We start from the raw sequence: 13645 nt of genomic DNA, 5'->3' as shown, positions 1-13645 counted from the left end.
CGCATGAGTCAAAGAGATAGAATTGGACATGTCATGGGCTATTTGAAAATTCAAAGCCCATCCCAAGTGACACACATCTTCCAATATGTTATGTCACTTTTGGCTTTTCCTCTTCTCTGTGCCCCATTGGCTTTTCCTATCATCAGTACCCTGTTGGCTTTTCCTATTCCCTGTGCCCTGTTGGCTTTTCCTATCCTCTGTGCCCTGTTGGCTTTTCCTATTCCCTGTGCCGGGGCTAAGGACTCACAAGGAACCTCATATTCTCTCTCCTCCTCTCACTCTCGCACCCCCTTCCTGCCTTCCTCTCTTGTTCTCTTCCTTCTTCCTGTTGTCCCTATCCTCCTCCTTCCCACACTAATAGCCAACATTGATCCTGGGAGCTGTCTCCCAGGCCACCATTTCTCCCCATCTCCATCGTTTGCACTCTGCTCTAGTTTCTGCTGTCACTCACGAAGAGGCTGGGACCAGTTCAAACTAGTCTCTCTCCAGGGAAGGGAATGCAGCTTCCTATTTATTCCACCCTTTTCACTTCATTCATAGTAATCGTCCTAAAACACGGATCTTAATAACAATTGCTCCTTAGAACAATCTAAACCCACTCTCCTAACTTTAAAAAGTTCTTTATAATCTTCACCTTCAGCCTCATCCCTGTCTCCTCCCAGGGTGATGTCTACATGGACACCGTAATGAACTATCAGTCCCAGAAGAGGTTGGGTTACCTTCCCAGCTTTTGCTCTGGAGTCCCAGCTGGCTGTCACTGCTCCAGATGACTATGGAGCCCCCAAATCCAGCTCAGATCCTCTCCCCTCTTCCCTCCTGGCTGCCCTCACAGCACCGTATTGCTTTCTCCTCTGCATCCTGCACCTTCTGCACTGGCCTCTCCTCTGCTTCCAGACCGCACCCTCTGTGTCCCCAGACAGCACCTCTCCTTCATTTCCTCTGTGTCACCAGACGGAACCCTTCCTATACCCTTTTCTCTGTCGCCAAAAGCCACCCTCTCAAAACAGGCTCAGCATCCCCCCTTCTTCATCAGCACCTGTAATGTAGAACACTGTCTGCCACAGGGGAAGACTGCCAGTGGAGTTTGCTGAATATGCAAATTGAATATGAACAGATACATAATAAATTACTTGGAAGAAATGCTGCCTGTCATATTTTTAAAATTGCCTCAATCAAGAAAAATCTGTACCCAAAAAAAAATCAATTTGCTAAGACGTTAGGAAGGTATTGGATTACAGTCCTGTGTCTCCTTTTGAACATACGTGTTTGGCCTTTCAAACTGTGTCCCTAATTATGTGATGACTCCTGCCCATCCGATCCTGCCCCTGCCTACAATTATGCAGCTGAAATGGGGGTATGGGTCCATCAGCCCCTGTGTGCCTGTGTCTGTCAGGTTCCATGGAATAGACAATCACAGGATACATTTCTTTCCATGCCAATGGAGCCTTCCACCTGGCATTTTATTGGTCCAATCGTCTGCTGTGTTTTGAGACTGAGGATGAAGCAGCCAAGAAGCTAGATTCAGTGTCTAGTACCCTTGGCAGAGAAAATGTTTCTCTAATTCTGTCCAAATTCATCCTCATAGACTGATAAATCAATACACAGGAAGAATGTGTGATGATTTGGGCCATCTGGAAAATTTCTGAAGCCTCGGTGGCCATAAAGGGGGAGCTAAGACACCTGGCTTCGTATTGTCCAGGCACAGCCAGATGCTAGCTCAAGGTAACATGGATGTGTCTATGTTACCACCAGCAGCCCTGGGACCAAGTACTCTGACAGAGCTCACAGCCCTGGAGAGCAGGAAACCATCCTGAGCGATCACCCAAGCTTCAGGAATCACAGACTGTATCCGGGCTCTGCTTTCACCTCTGGGCTACCAAATAATTGAAGGGAAAAATAAAGGAGAGAGACTGGGTGACAGCTCAGTCAGTTCACCTGCAGGAAGAAAAGCCACCCAGCAAGAGGACCACAGAAGACAGGGCACACCGATGAAGGCAGGGCACACCGATGAAGACAGGGCACACTGATGAAGGCAGGGTACACTGATGCATCCTGGCAATCCCAGTGCAGCAGAGGTTGCAGATGGGCAGATTTCTGAGATTCACTGGCCAGACAATCTAACCTTATAGGTGAGCTCCATCTCTAGTGAGAGTCCCTGTCCACAAAATGAGACAATCCCAAGGCACACTTGAACACACACAGAAAAGGGACCAAAAGGAAGGTCATCAGGGTAAACGTATGTACAACCACAGAACGGGTATACTTTGGTTTGTTTGTTTGGGGACTTTATTGACAAAATGGCATGGCCTAATTCTTTCTGGTTGGGGATTACTGGATTGGAATTTTGGTTTCTTTTTATTCTTTTCTTTTTAAAATAGTGGTTTTTTATTTTTTGAAAGTCTCATATATTTATTCAATGTATCCTGGTCATCTCCATCCACCATTAATGCCTCTCTCCAACTCCCCCTAGCATCCCCCTTCTCTGTCCTAATTTCATGTGCCCTTTTTATTAATAACCCAAGGTTCACTGGTGCTGCCAATGGACACATGGTATACAGTCATCCGCCGCAGCATGAGCAACCTACCCGCAGCCACATACGCAAAGGAGAAAGGCTCTGCCCTTCAGCAGCCAGCAACTACAAGTAGCTCCTCCTATGGGCAAGAGCTTAGGGACCTATTATTTTAATAATAGCAATAAATTTAAAATAATGGCTAAAAAATTATATATGCATATGTATTATATATATATGTATATATATATATATATACACATATGCTCATGAACTGGTGGATTTCCATATCCTTCATATATCATTAGCTTTGGCTAACTTACTCCCTACCTTTTCCCTTTCTCTAGACCCCACATCCCCACGCAAACCTTTACCTCAGGTAAATCCCCCATCCCTTCTCATGTCACCTATGCTCTACTTGTTAGGAAAGTTTCCCTTGTTTGGAAGATCACAGGTTTTCATACAGCTTTCTCGTGCACCCTTCTGCAGCTCCTCATTTCCTAGTCCCCACCTCCTCCACGCTTCCACCCCCAGCATCTCTCTCTCCTCTCCTCTCATTTACCTGGAGTTTGCTCACCTCCATCCCACAGTGCGGGTTCCTGGCTTCCATGTGTACTCCAGTGTGAATATACAAAACAAAGGAGTTAAAACTAAGATCCGTGTATGAGAAAGGACATTGTATAGCTTTCTTTCTGAACCCAGGTGACCTCAGTCAATGTGGGTTTTGCAGTTCCATCCATTTACCTGACGATTAAACAATGTCGTTTTTCTTCACAACTGAGTGATATCCCATTGTGTGTGTGGCACATTTTCCCTATCCATGCATAAGCTGATGGATACGTAGGTTGAGTCCATTTCCTACCTATTGTGGATTGGCTGCCGTGATGTGGCTGTGCAAGTGTCTCTGCAGTAGGGCAGATGGTCTTCCAGGCCTGTGCCCAGGACTGATGTAGCTGGGCCCTGTGGTAGTTCTGTTCTCTAGCTTTTAAGGACTCCCCAAACTGATTTTCCTTATAGCTGCATCAATCTGCCCCCCCCACCCACAGTGAGTAAGGACTTACCCTTCCCCATATGCTCCCTAACATTTGCTGTCAGACTTCTTCACAGCCATTCTGGCTGTAGTGCAATGGAATGTCGGTGATTTTAATATGCACTTCTCTGACAGCTAAGGATGTTGGTCAGTTTTTAAATTTTTTTCCAGGCCATTTCCCTTTCTTCTTTGAGGAACCCATTGCCCAGTTCCATACTTTATTTTCAATTGGGTTGTTTGTCTTCTTTATGTTTATTTTTCGAAGTATTTTGCATATTCTAGACACAAATCCCTCTCTGATAGATACAAAGTATGGATTCTCTCCCCTTGTGGGTTGCCTCCTCACCCAGCTGTCAGCTTCCTTTACTGTACAGAGATCTTTAATTTCATAAAATCCCATGTTGTCGGTTGTTGGTCTGACTTCTTGCACCATGAGAATCTTATTCAAAAAGTAGTTGCCTTGGAGCTGGAGGAATGGCTCCATAGTTAAGAACCCTTGTTACTCTTGCAGAAGACCCAGGTCCTGTTTACCCACGTGATAACTCACAACCATCCATAATTGCAGTTCCAGGGATCTCATGCCCTCTTCTGACTTCTATGGGTACTGCACACACGTGGTGCACAGACTTACATGCTGACAAAACCCATGCACTTAAAAAAAAATCTTTAAACAAGAAAGTATGCCCTTGTACTTATAAGTTGAAACACATTCCCTGCTTTATCCTCTGGTAGTTCCAGAGTCTTTTACACAAGTTCTTAATGCTTTGGAGTTGAGTTTGCTCAGGGTGAGAGATAAGGTTCTTGTATTATCTGCAAGTAAGAATCCAGGTCCTCTAATGCCATTTGCTAAAGATACTGTCTTTTCTCCAAATGTATGTGGGGGGTTTTTTGTCATAACTCATCTTGCCTAGACTTACATCTGAGCCTTCTATTCTATTCTGCTGACATATGAGTTTGTTTTTAGTCCAGCGTCATACACTTTTTGATACTATGACTTGGTTAGTTGTTCAAACTTCAAAAAGGATGAGCAAAAATATCGTACAAAAGGTGGCACCTAAAATCGTGTTAAATATAGAACGTCTGTATTCTTTATAATCCTTCCAAACAAGTGGTCCCTCTGGTGGCCATTCTCTCACGACAGAGCAGTGAGGAGATATTGGCTTCTCCCTGGAGGTTGGAAGCCCTAGCGCCTCCTCTGAGCCCAGCTTCATCCTGCAGTCCAAGTTCGTCATTTCCCTGGCTGCTCACAAATGTCCCATGGGATGACTGTTTCTCCACTTGACAGCACTGGCCACACGGAGAGAGTCATTCACTTGTTCAGGGTCAACTACTTACTGTAGAGTTTCATGCCAAGGACTCTAACCTTGTCTAACTTCAGAACTGCTCCTCTCGGTTCCCATTCCTGAAGGGAAGCAATGTCTCTGTGGTACTATCTTTGCAGGCCCTGGCAACCACAGAGTTATAATTTGTTGGTTATGAGAAGAGTTCCTTTATCAGAACTCTTCTCCCATTGGAGTTACTTTAAATGCTATATTAAAAACAACAATAAAGAAAATCAAAAATGCTGGAAAAGAAAGGCCGGAAGCTGCTGAGAAATGCCAGTACACTATGGCCTTTTTATGGTCTTTGTCCATTCTGCATACATAATTATATGTATTCATAAAGGCTACTTTAAATAACTAGTTACTGTTGAAAAGCCAAGTATTATCAAATGATTAGTTTTCTCAGAAACATTCAAAGATTTATTTTCATTTCCACCTCCACATTCTAGGTACCAATTTAAGCATTTGCCAAGCCATATTCCAAAAACTGTGAACCCATACACACACACATGCACACTTGCCACATATATTCATACATGTCGGCATGAACACACACATGCACATGTGCATGCACACACACATGCACAGTACACATCTGTCTTCTTGCAAACCGTCAACATAGGATGCCTACACAGAAGGAATTCAGAGGCATGAAAATGCTCCCGGGGCTAGGGAAATGGCTCAGTCAGTAAAATGCCTGCCAGGCAAGCAAGACAACCTGAGTTCAGGTCCTCAGAACAGTGGAAAAGCTGAATACCACATGCCTATATTCCAAGGGCTGCGGAGGCAGAGGCAGGAGAACCCTTGAGACTCCCTGGCCAAGCAACCTAGTAAGCAAGTAAGAAACACTATTCCCCAAAATAGGGTTGAGAGCAACTGAGGAAGACACTGGACATCAATCAGTCTCTGCCTTCCACATGCACACACATGTACACACAAGCCCTACACACATACACATCAAACAGAGAAAGAGACTGACACACTATGAGGCCACAAAAGAAGACATTATTGTGGAACATAATTGAAACAATTAAGCTTTCTTTTAAAAAAAATTACCATTGAAATAAAAGGTTTACTAGCAATAAAAATAATTGGAAAATTCTGGAAAGTACAAGAAAATATTATGGGGTAAATTCCTTCTAATTTCATCCCATAAAGGTACCGCTGCTGGCACACTGATCTGCAGGCATTTTCCTGCAGCCTGCACCCCGCAGCCCTGGGGAAAGTTACACAACACCATTCGGTGTTTATGATGCCGCTCCTAAACATGGCTTTAATTGCTACTCAGCAGCCCATTCTGCCATAATTGTCTTAACCTTGCACTTAGGTTTTGAATAATTAGCTGAAAAACAAAGATTTAAATGGAAAGAAGTGTCTAGAAGAGGAATGGGGTTTTTACAGGAAATTAAAACACCAAACAACATATATCATAGATATTTGAACTCTGAGATTGTAAAAAAAAAAAAATCACACTGATTTTCTCAGTGACATAAAATTACAATGAGAATACTTACTTTTTAATATAATATTTAAGTTATGTTTAGAATTTCATAGGTTTGTACAACAGTTTTGAATCCTATCCACCTCCCTTCCTCTCTATAACCCGAGAGTTCCTTTCCCACTAGTTCATGCTGCTGATACACTGATTAGTTGGGGCCATCCACTGGAGCATGGCCTACCTACAAGGGGCCACACCCTTAGAGAACACCAACTCTCAAACCCCCAGAAGCCATGAGCTCTTCACCGTTCCTCAGTTAGGAGCTAGGCTGGTGAGCCTCTGCCTCCATCGGGCTGGAAGGCTGAGTGGCTTGATCGTGTGAGTCAGCCACAGTTGCCGTGAGTTCATGAATGAAGCAGCCCTGTCATGTCTGGAAGGCATTGATTCACTCCAGTCCTCTCCAACTTCTGTCCCTTACAATCTTTCTGTCCCCTCTTTCGAGACAGTGCCTACCCTTGGGGGCAGGCTTGTCATGTAGATTGACATTATTCTCATTTAGTAACCAGAACAATTAACCCGATTTTCTATGGTATCTTCATTTCAAGAATAAGGAAGATGACATCCAGAGAGCCGAAAGCACTTGGCAGAGAGTCACACATGGTGTAAGGAGTTGACCCTATGTCTGTCGGAAGACAATGCTGTTTTCCTAATCAATACATATGTATATATCAAGATGACTAACTTTAGAATGTGTTCTGGTGATATCATCGGAAGGCTGTCATTAAAATGGAAACAAGTTCCCAACAATAATTTACTTCTAGTGTGCCTTAATAGCTTTTCAAATGTTGTTCATGGCGCTAAGACACCACGACCAAGACAACTTATAGAAGAGTTTATTTGGAGCTTAGAGTTTCAGAGGGTGAGAGTCCATGACCATCATGGCGAGGAGCATGGCACCCAAGAGGAAGCTAAGAGCTCACATCTTGATCCACAAGCATGAGGCAGAGAGAGCTAACTGGGAATGAGATGGACTTTTTGAAACCTCAAAGCGCCCCCCCCCACCCCCCCCCCCCCTCCCCCCCCCCCACCCCCCCCCCCCCCCCCCCCCTCCCCCCCCCCGCGCAGTGACACACCTCCTCCAACAAGACCACACCTCCTAACTCTTTCAATTGGGAACCATGAATATGAGCCAATGGGGGCCAGTCTCCTTCAAACCACTACTTAGTATAAACAGATTAACTTGTTACACATCAATTCTGGAAAAATAGTCTACTGAAACCCCAGAAGAGCTAAGGAAATCATCAGTAAATAAAATTCCTTGGTCATGTCTAAAATGCTTAAAATTCAAATATGTTGGAGGTTTTCCTCGACTTTATTAAAAACGGGGTAGGGAGCTGCGTTAATTGCAGCTATTGCAATAAAGTCTGGGCTCTGAGACTGAGTGGAAATTGATAGCGCTAAAAGTATTCTGTAATTAAGTGAAAACTGTGCTCTGCCGCTTAATTAGTCTGCTGTGACTTACTTTAAGTGGAAACAGTAAATCCTGCTGAATCTCATTAAAGGGAGCCCAGCAGCCCCACCTCACCTAAGTTCTGTTTCCTATGGAGGTAGAATTTACACACAAACTCCTCTGGTGTGGAACACAGGAAAGGTGACCCAGGCATATGCATATGAAAGCCCTCTCTCTGCCATTCAGATTATACAATGCTTCAAACCTGAAGGACTCTCCAGTGTCTGGCTTCCTAACATTGTGAAGACTCTGGCCTCTCAAACGCTGGATGGGGTGATGCCAGTCAGCAAAGCATTGTAAGATTCCCTTAGCAGGCTCTGCTTTTCCACTGCTGACAGACTGAACCCGCATCTTGGAGAAGCCGTTAAAGAAAACAGCCCCCTCATCTTTCCTCCAGACTTCTCAGTATTTGATCATAATAAGGCTTAAAGGAACTTGAAGGGAAACCAGTTTATGTGTGGGTTTTGTTGTTATACTTTACTGAATAGTTTATAAGAGCAAAACTTACTGCAGAAAATTCAGGAAATACAAAGTTTGAAGAAGAACCCCTTCACTCCACTGACCCCTCTGTCCACTGGTGACATACCAGTGTACTGCCTCGTGTTACGAAGGCTGCTGTTGTGTGAGATTCTTGTCAGTGTCTACCAGGAAGACACAATAAAAAGAAACTTTTGTTTCATCCCCCACTTCGCCTCTATACCTGATGGTCATTCACTTCATTTCTAGCATCTCAGACATGTTTTCAGCCCACCTGCTTCCTCCGTGAGGGGAGGGAAACCAGGCAGACCACAGTTCTGTGGTGGGAAAGCATGTTCCAGAACTCACAGAGATACAGTAGCTTGGAGTAATCACATTTGCTGGCCCTTATTCCCTAAATATTCGGGTCCAAAATAAATAGGGTTGTGATGGTCATTCAGGCAACTTTGAGGAAGGGTTCTTGTGCCAGGCTGCCAGCAGGGGTAAAAAGTTACCCTCAGTCAACTTGATGGTTGATTCAGGGTTCTAGAATGGTTTGAGATGTGCAGGTGAAGAGCCTGAACCTCAGCTCCACGGGACACCTCAGCTGCTTCTCCTGTTTGGTCTAAAGAGAACAAATGACTCCCAAGTACCTGGAGAGTGGCAAAGTGGGACACAAAGTCTCAATGGCTAATGTCGCACTAGGGACCAGGATCTTCCCACAGCTCACAGCCACTGGGCCCAAAGTGATCTTCAGATGTTTAGTTCTGTTTCCCTGCCAGTGGGAATCAGGGTTCCAGCCAGCGTATCACTCTGTTCCCTTACTCCTGATTCTGAGGTGAAGTCATTGTGCCAGGAAATTGCCAGGAGGTATACACCAGCGTCCTACAAGCCAGAATCCACAACCCTTCCATCTTTCCTACTCCTGAGAATACCTACAGTACTTGAACGGCCCCTAAGTCCTTTGAGAGATACATTCGTTTCTCCTTGCCCTGGCTACCTAAAGAACACTTCTTCCAGCTTAATAACATTGAAGCCATCCAGGGGTGTTTCTCACTGAGAGTTCTGCCTTGGGAGCCCACACTGCCTTTCATGAAGCAAGAGGGTAAACGACCAGGCTTCCCTGACAGGATATGAATAGGAAAGTTAAAAGAGAAACAGTACATATTGACGTACAGTCACCCTGCCACAGAAAAGACGAAGGTGCAGAGCCAGGCATGAGCCCCCTTCTTAGCACCAGAAAGCAAAGCTTGACACCATAGGCTTGGATGCCAAGCAGGATTGAAATCCTATGGCTCTCTCACTGGGGCAATAACTCATGCTCGCTTTCCTCCTGGCATGGTACATGGCATAGGATAAAGCCAATTCTCCTTGTTTATGCCCAGGTCCCTGCCCAGCCAGCCCAAGAGTGCTACTCCAATTTTTTATATTCTAGGAGTAACTCAGGTCCAGGGATCCCTTCTTAAAATGTCTGCTACAGCATTTGCAACTGTCTTTAAACGCAGAGGATAGCTCCGTTTAATACACTTTTACTTTACAATGGTAGATAAATAGCATCCATTCAGTATAAACTGAACTTTGAATCTTGGCCTTTGCCTGGACAGCACATATGCTGTAGGCTTCCCTTGCTGTACTGGACAGCACACACTCCCGAGTCCAGCACACAACCACAAGAGTTAATGCCCAGCCCTCTGCAGTGGGCTGTGTCATTAAGGCTCAGTGCTCCGTACGTCACATTCATTAATGTCTGTTTATGGTATCTTCAACTTGCTGTGGATTTATTTGCTGATGACTCCGTCATAAGCTCAGGAACAACTGTGGTGTATGTTTAGCTGATTCATTGGGATAGATGATGTTAGTGGCTATTTTTCTGCTGGGAGAAAATCCTAGCCGGGGCTGGGGATGTGGTTCAGTCAGTAGAGCACTTGCCTAGAATATACAAAACCCTAGGTTTGATTCCCAGCCCTGCATAAACCCAATGTACTGCACACCTGTAATCCCAGCATTTAGGGTTTGGAGGCAGGAGGATCAAAGCTTCAAAGTCTTCCTTAGTTCCACAGCGAGTTATGGCCAGCCCAGAGTACATGAGACCCTGTTTCAAAAAAAAATAAAAAGTCAAGGCTGATCCACATTGACAAATGGGTACCCTGCAGAAGATCCGCCTGCTGCTGGGTGTCACCTACAGAAATCCTCCTCCTCCCATTTGATCTATGAGTCAAATGTATCTCTAGAAACAAACCAGGCAAACACAGTGTGATTTTCAGGCCACTCTCTTGGTTTCTCCTGTCTCTTAGTCAGATACGGAGTTCTGGGATAAGATGCAGGCAGAGTGGGAAGAAATGGCCCGGAGGAACTGGATATCGGAGAACCAAGAAGCCCAGAACCAAGTAACCGTGTCAGCCAGTGAGAAGGTAAATCAGACTGCCCTCACATGCTGGTGTGTGTCCTCAGACTCATCAGACCCCATGTTCTGGACCAGTCAGTAAGTATTTGAGAAAAATCTAAGAATTAAAGGCAGTTTGATGTCAATCTGACCTAGAAGAAACTGTAATCGATGGAAAACAGGTAGCTCTGACGTGTGAGGGTGGCTGGCCTGAAATGAAACGTCCCTATTTATTACTGTCCCACAGTTTGTAACCTACCTACCCCAAACCCGCGAGGGGTCATCACCAGTCACCAGTCCAGGAGGTGATTCCGAGGCTTCAGGCTGCATCTCCTGGAGTTATTACACTGTCAGCAAAGACTCTCAGTGGAAAAAAAAACACTCTTCACACAACCAGGTCAAGCCCAAAGGGTTATGCAATGCTACACCACGGCGAAGAGCCCCGGAAAACACGGAAGTGCAGTGAACCACTAGCCAGAGTGCCCATTAAGTTCCAGCGGCTTTGAGATCTCTGCCTCTAAAATCACTTAGTGAGAGGAAGACTCTGGAATTACTACAACTATCCTGAGAAATGGATGTTTCTTCAACAGGAAAAAAAATCACATACATGTATACATATGTTTATTACAGACACATGCACATATACACATATGTTTATCATTAAAAGTTTACCTCGTGGTTTAGAGATCTGGAATAAGTCTCAATAGTGTTCAGTCCTGGGTAATATTCAGGATATTCACTCAGTATAACAAATCCCGTGCAGCATGTACCCTGCACTAGATGGAGGCTGTGACAGTCAGTCTGATGTAGGGGGTGACATTGCCATTCAAATGTCTTTCTCCTCTTCCCAGTGGTCTCTGTCCCTCAAGAGGTTGGGTAATCTGAAAACATAATTATTTTTTGGAAATAACTGCCTTTCCTACAAAGTAGATATCCAGTCTAGGTAGGCAGGGAGATCACCAGGCCCCAGGCTGTCACCCACACAGCTGAGGCCTGACTGCATGTGCCAGCAGACCCTGAGCTGTTGACACAATGCCTCACCTTTCTAAGCACCCATGGGAAATGAAAGCCTCCACTGTTCTATCTAGACCATAGTAACTTCATCACTAGGTATGTTTGTATCAGTCAAAGCAAAAGGATTTTCTAATATTTGTGCCAGGGAGGCAGCTACAAATAATATTCTCAAATATTACAGGAGGTAGTTTAGCCCCATAGCAGACCAGCTATGTCCATATGGTCAAAAAAATGTCCACTGCCTTTGTCTAAAGTGTCGCTTCTCAAAGTCTAGCATAAGATAAGAAGCAAGTGCAAAACAATCATGAAGCATGAAATTTTCACTGTAGCTTTGCTTTAAAAAATAAATAAATGAGCCAGGCAGTGGTGGCGCACGCCTTTAATCCCAGCACTTGGGAGGTAGAGGCAGGCGGATCTCTGTGAATTTGAGGCCAGTCTGGTCTATAAGCCTGCTCTAGTTCCAGGACAGGCTCCAAAGCTACAGAGAAATCCTGTCTTGAAAAACCAAAAGAAAGGGAGGGAGGGAGGGAGGGAGGGAGGGAGGGAGGGAGGGAGGGAGGGAGAGATGTGTTTTCAGCAGGGGCACCTGTATTGCCCAAAGAGGCAGTAAGTTGTGCAGAGACATGCTGGTGTAAGGATGAGGAAGACAGTGACGTCACATTGTGGTCTCTTTATGTCACAGGGCTATTACTTTCACACCGAGAATCCCTTCAAGGACTGGCCTGGAGCATTTGAAGAAGGCTTAAAGAGGCTGAAGGAAGGGGACCTGCCTGTCACCATCCTGTTCATGGAAGCAGCAATTCTTCAGGACCCCGGAGACGCTGAGGTGGGATTCCCCTTCCTCTGTCACACTGGGAAAGTGCCTAAGTGTGCTAAGGCGTCGGAATGAGACAGGATGCTGCAGGGTACATCTTCACCAAGGTTTACAAAGAAGGTCCCCTGGTTCGGGCTGCTCTTGTTAGAAAGCTACCTCTTGTTAGAAAGCTACCCATCACCCACTTTCTAACTACTTTCTTTTTTTAATATTTATTTATTTATTTATTTATTATGTATACAATATTCTGTCTGTGTATATGCCTACAGGCCAGAAGAGGGCACCAGACCCATTACAGATGGTTGTGAGCCACCATGTGGTTGCTGGGAATTGAACTCAGGACCTTTGGAAGATCAGGCAATGCTCTTAACCTCTGAGCCATCTCTCCAGCCCTCTAACTACTTTCTAATCTTGGAGATCCAGAGTTTCCAAATATATAAACTGAGGACAGGAAACACAAACAAAAGTAGCCAACCTGAGCCAGGAATGGTGGTGTACACCTTCAATCTCAACACTGCAGGGAGTAGAGGCAGGCAGAGCCAGCCTGGTTTACATACAGAGACCACGTATCCATTTAAAAAATAAATAAATCAAAGATGAACATGAGGCTTGCCCTTGGTTTGTATGGGGGACTATGACTTTTGTCTGGGTCTCAAGTCACATCATATGTTACCCTTGATTTACTCAGCCAACATTTATAGAACATTTACTGGGTTCTCAAAACTGCACTGAGTCCTGGCACAAAATGTTGAAGAACTGGGGAAATGCGCTATAGTTACGAGGACAGCTTCATGGTGCATCTGCAGAGATGAGTAAATAAAGCGAGGAATGAAAGTTCAGAGTGCAGCTGGGGTGTGTGGCGGGTCCTCCCTCTAGGCCACATCCCTATAATTAAGCTTCCTCCCCACAGGGCATCACAGCCGAACTAACTAAAATGGCAAGCAGTCTGCTTCGTTTTTTGCATTGTTAACAGTCTGTTTTGTGTTTGTTTGTTTGTTTGTTTCTTGTGTTGGTTTGGGTTTTTGCTTGTTTGGTTGGCGTTTAGCTTTGTTTCATTTTCTTTTGTCTTGTTTTGTTTTCATAGGCGTGGCAGTTTCTTGGTATAACCCAGGCAGAGAATGAAAATGAACAAGCAGCCATTGTCGCCCTCCAGAGGTAGATGAAGCTA

At 44.8% G+C, this 13645-nt stretch overlaps 1 protein-coding gene across 6 annotated transcripts in view; it reads left to right on the top strand.

Moving 5' to 3' along the window:
- The window catches only part of Pex5l (peroxisomal biogenesis factor 5 like), a 138554-nt gene that overhangs the window by 118635 nt on the left and 6274 nt on the right, over positions 1-13645 (top strand). For all 6 annotated transcript variants that reach the window (XM_038347640.1, XM_038347641.1, XM_038347639.1 and 3 more), the window contains 3 exons: positions 10561-10677; positions 12346-12489; positions 13562-13632. In XM_038347640.1, the coding sequence (XP_038203568.1) occupies positions 10561-10677; positions 12346-12489; positions 13562-13632 (332 nt within the window). The remainder of the gene's footprint in view (positions 1-10560; positions 10678-12345; positions 12490-13561; positions 13633-13645) is intronic.

The sequence above is a fragment of the Arvicola amphibius genome, chromosome 11, assembly GCF_903992535.2.
Source record: "Arvicola amphibius chromosome 11, mArvAmp1.2, whole genome shotgun sequence".
NCBI lineage: Eukaryota > Metazoa > Chordata > Mammalia > Rodentia > Cricetidae > Arvicola > Arvicola amphibius.
Note: the sequence above shows the minus strand (reverse complement) of the source record. Positions and strands in the feature narration are given on the sequence as shown.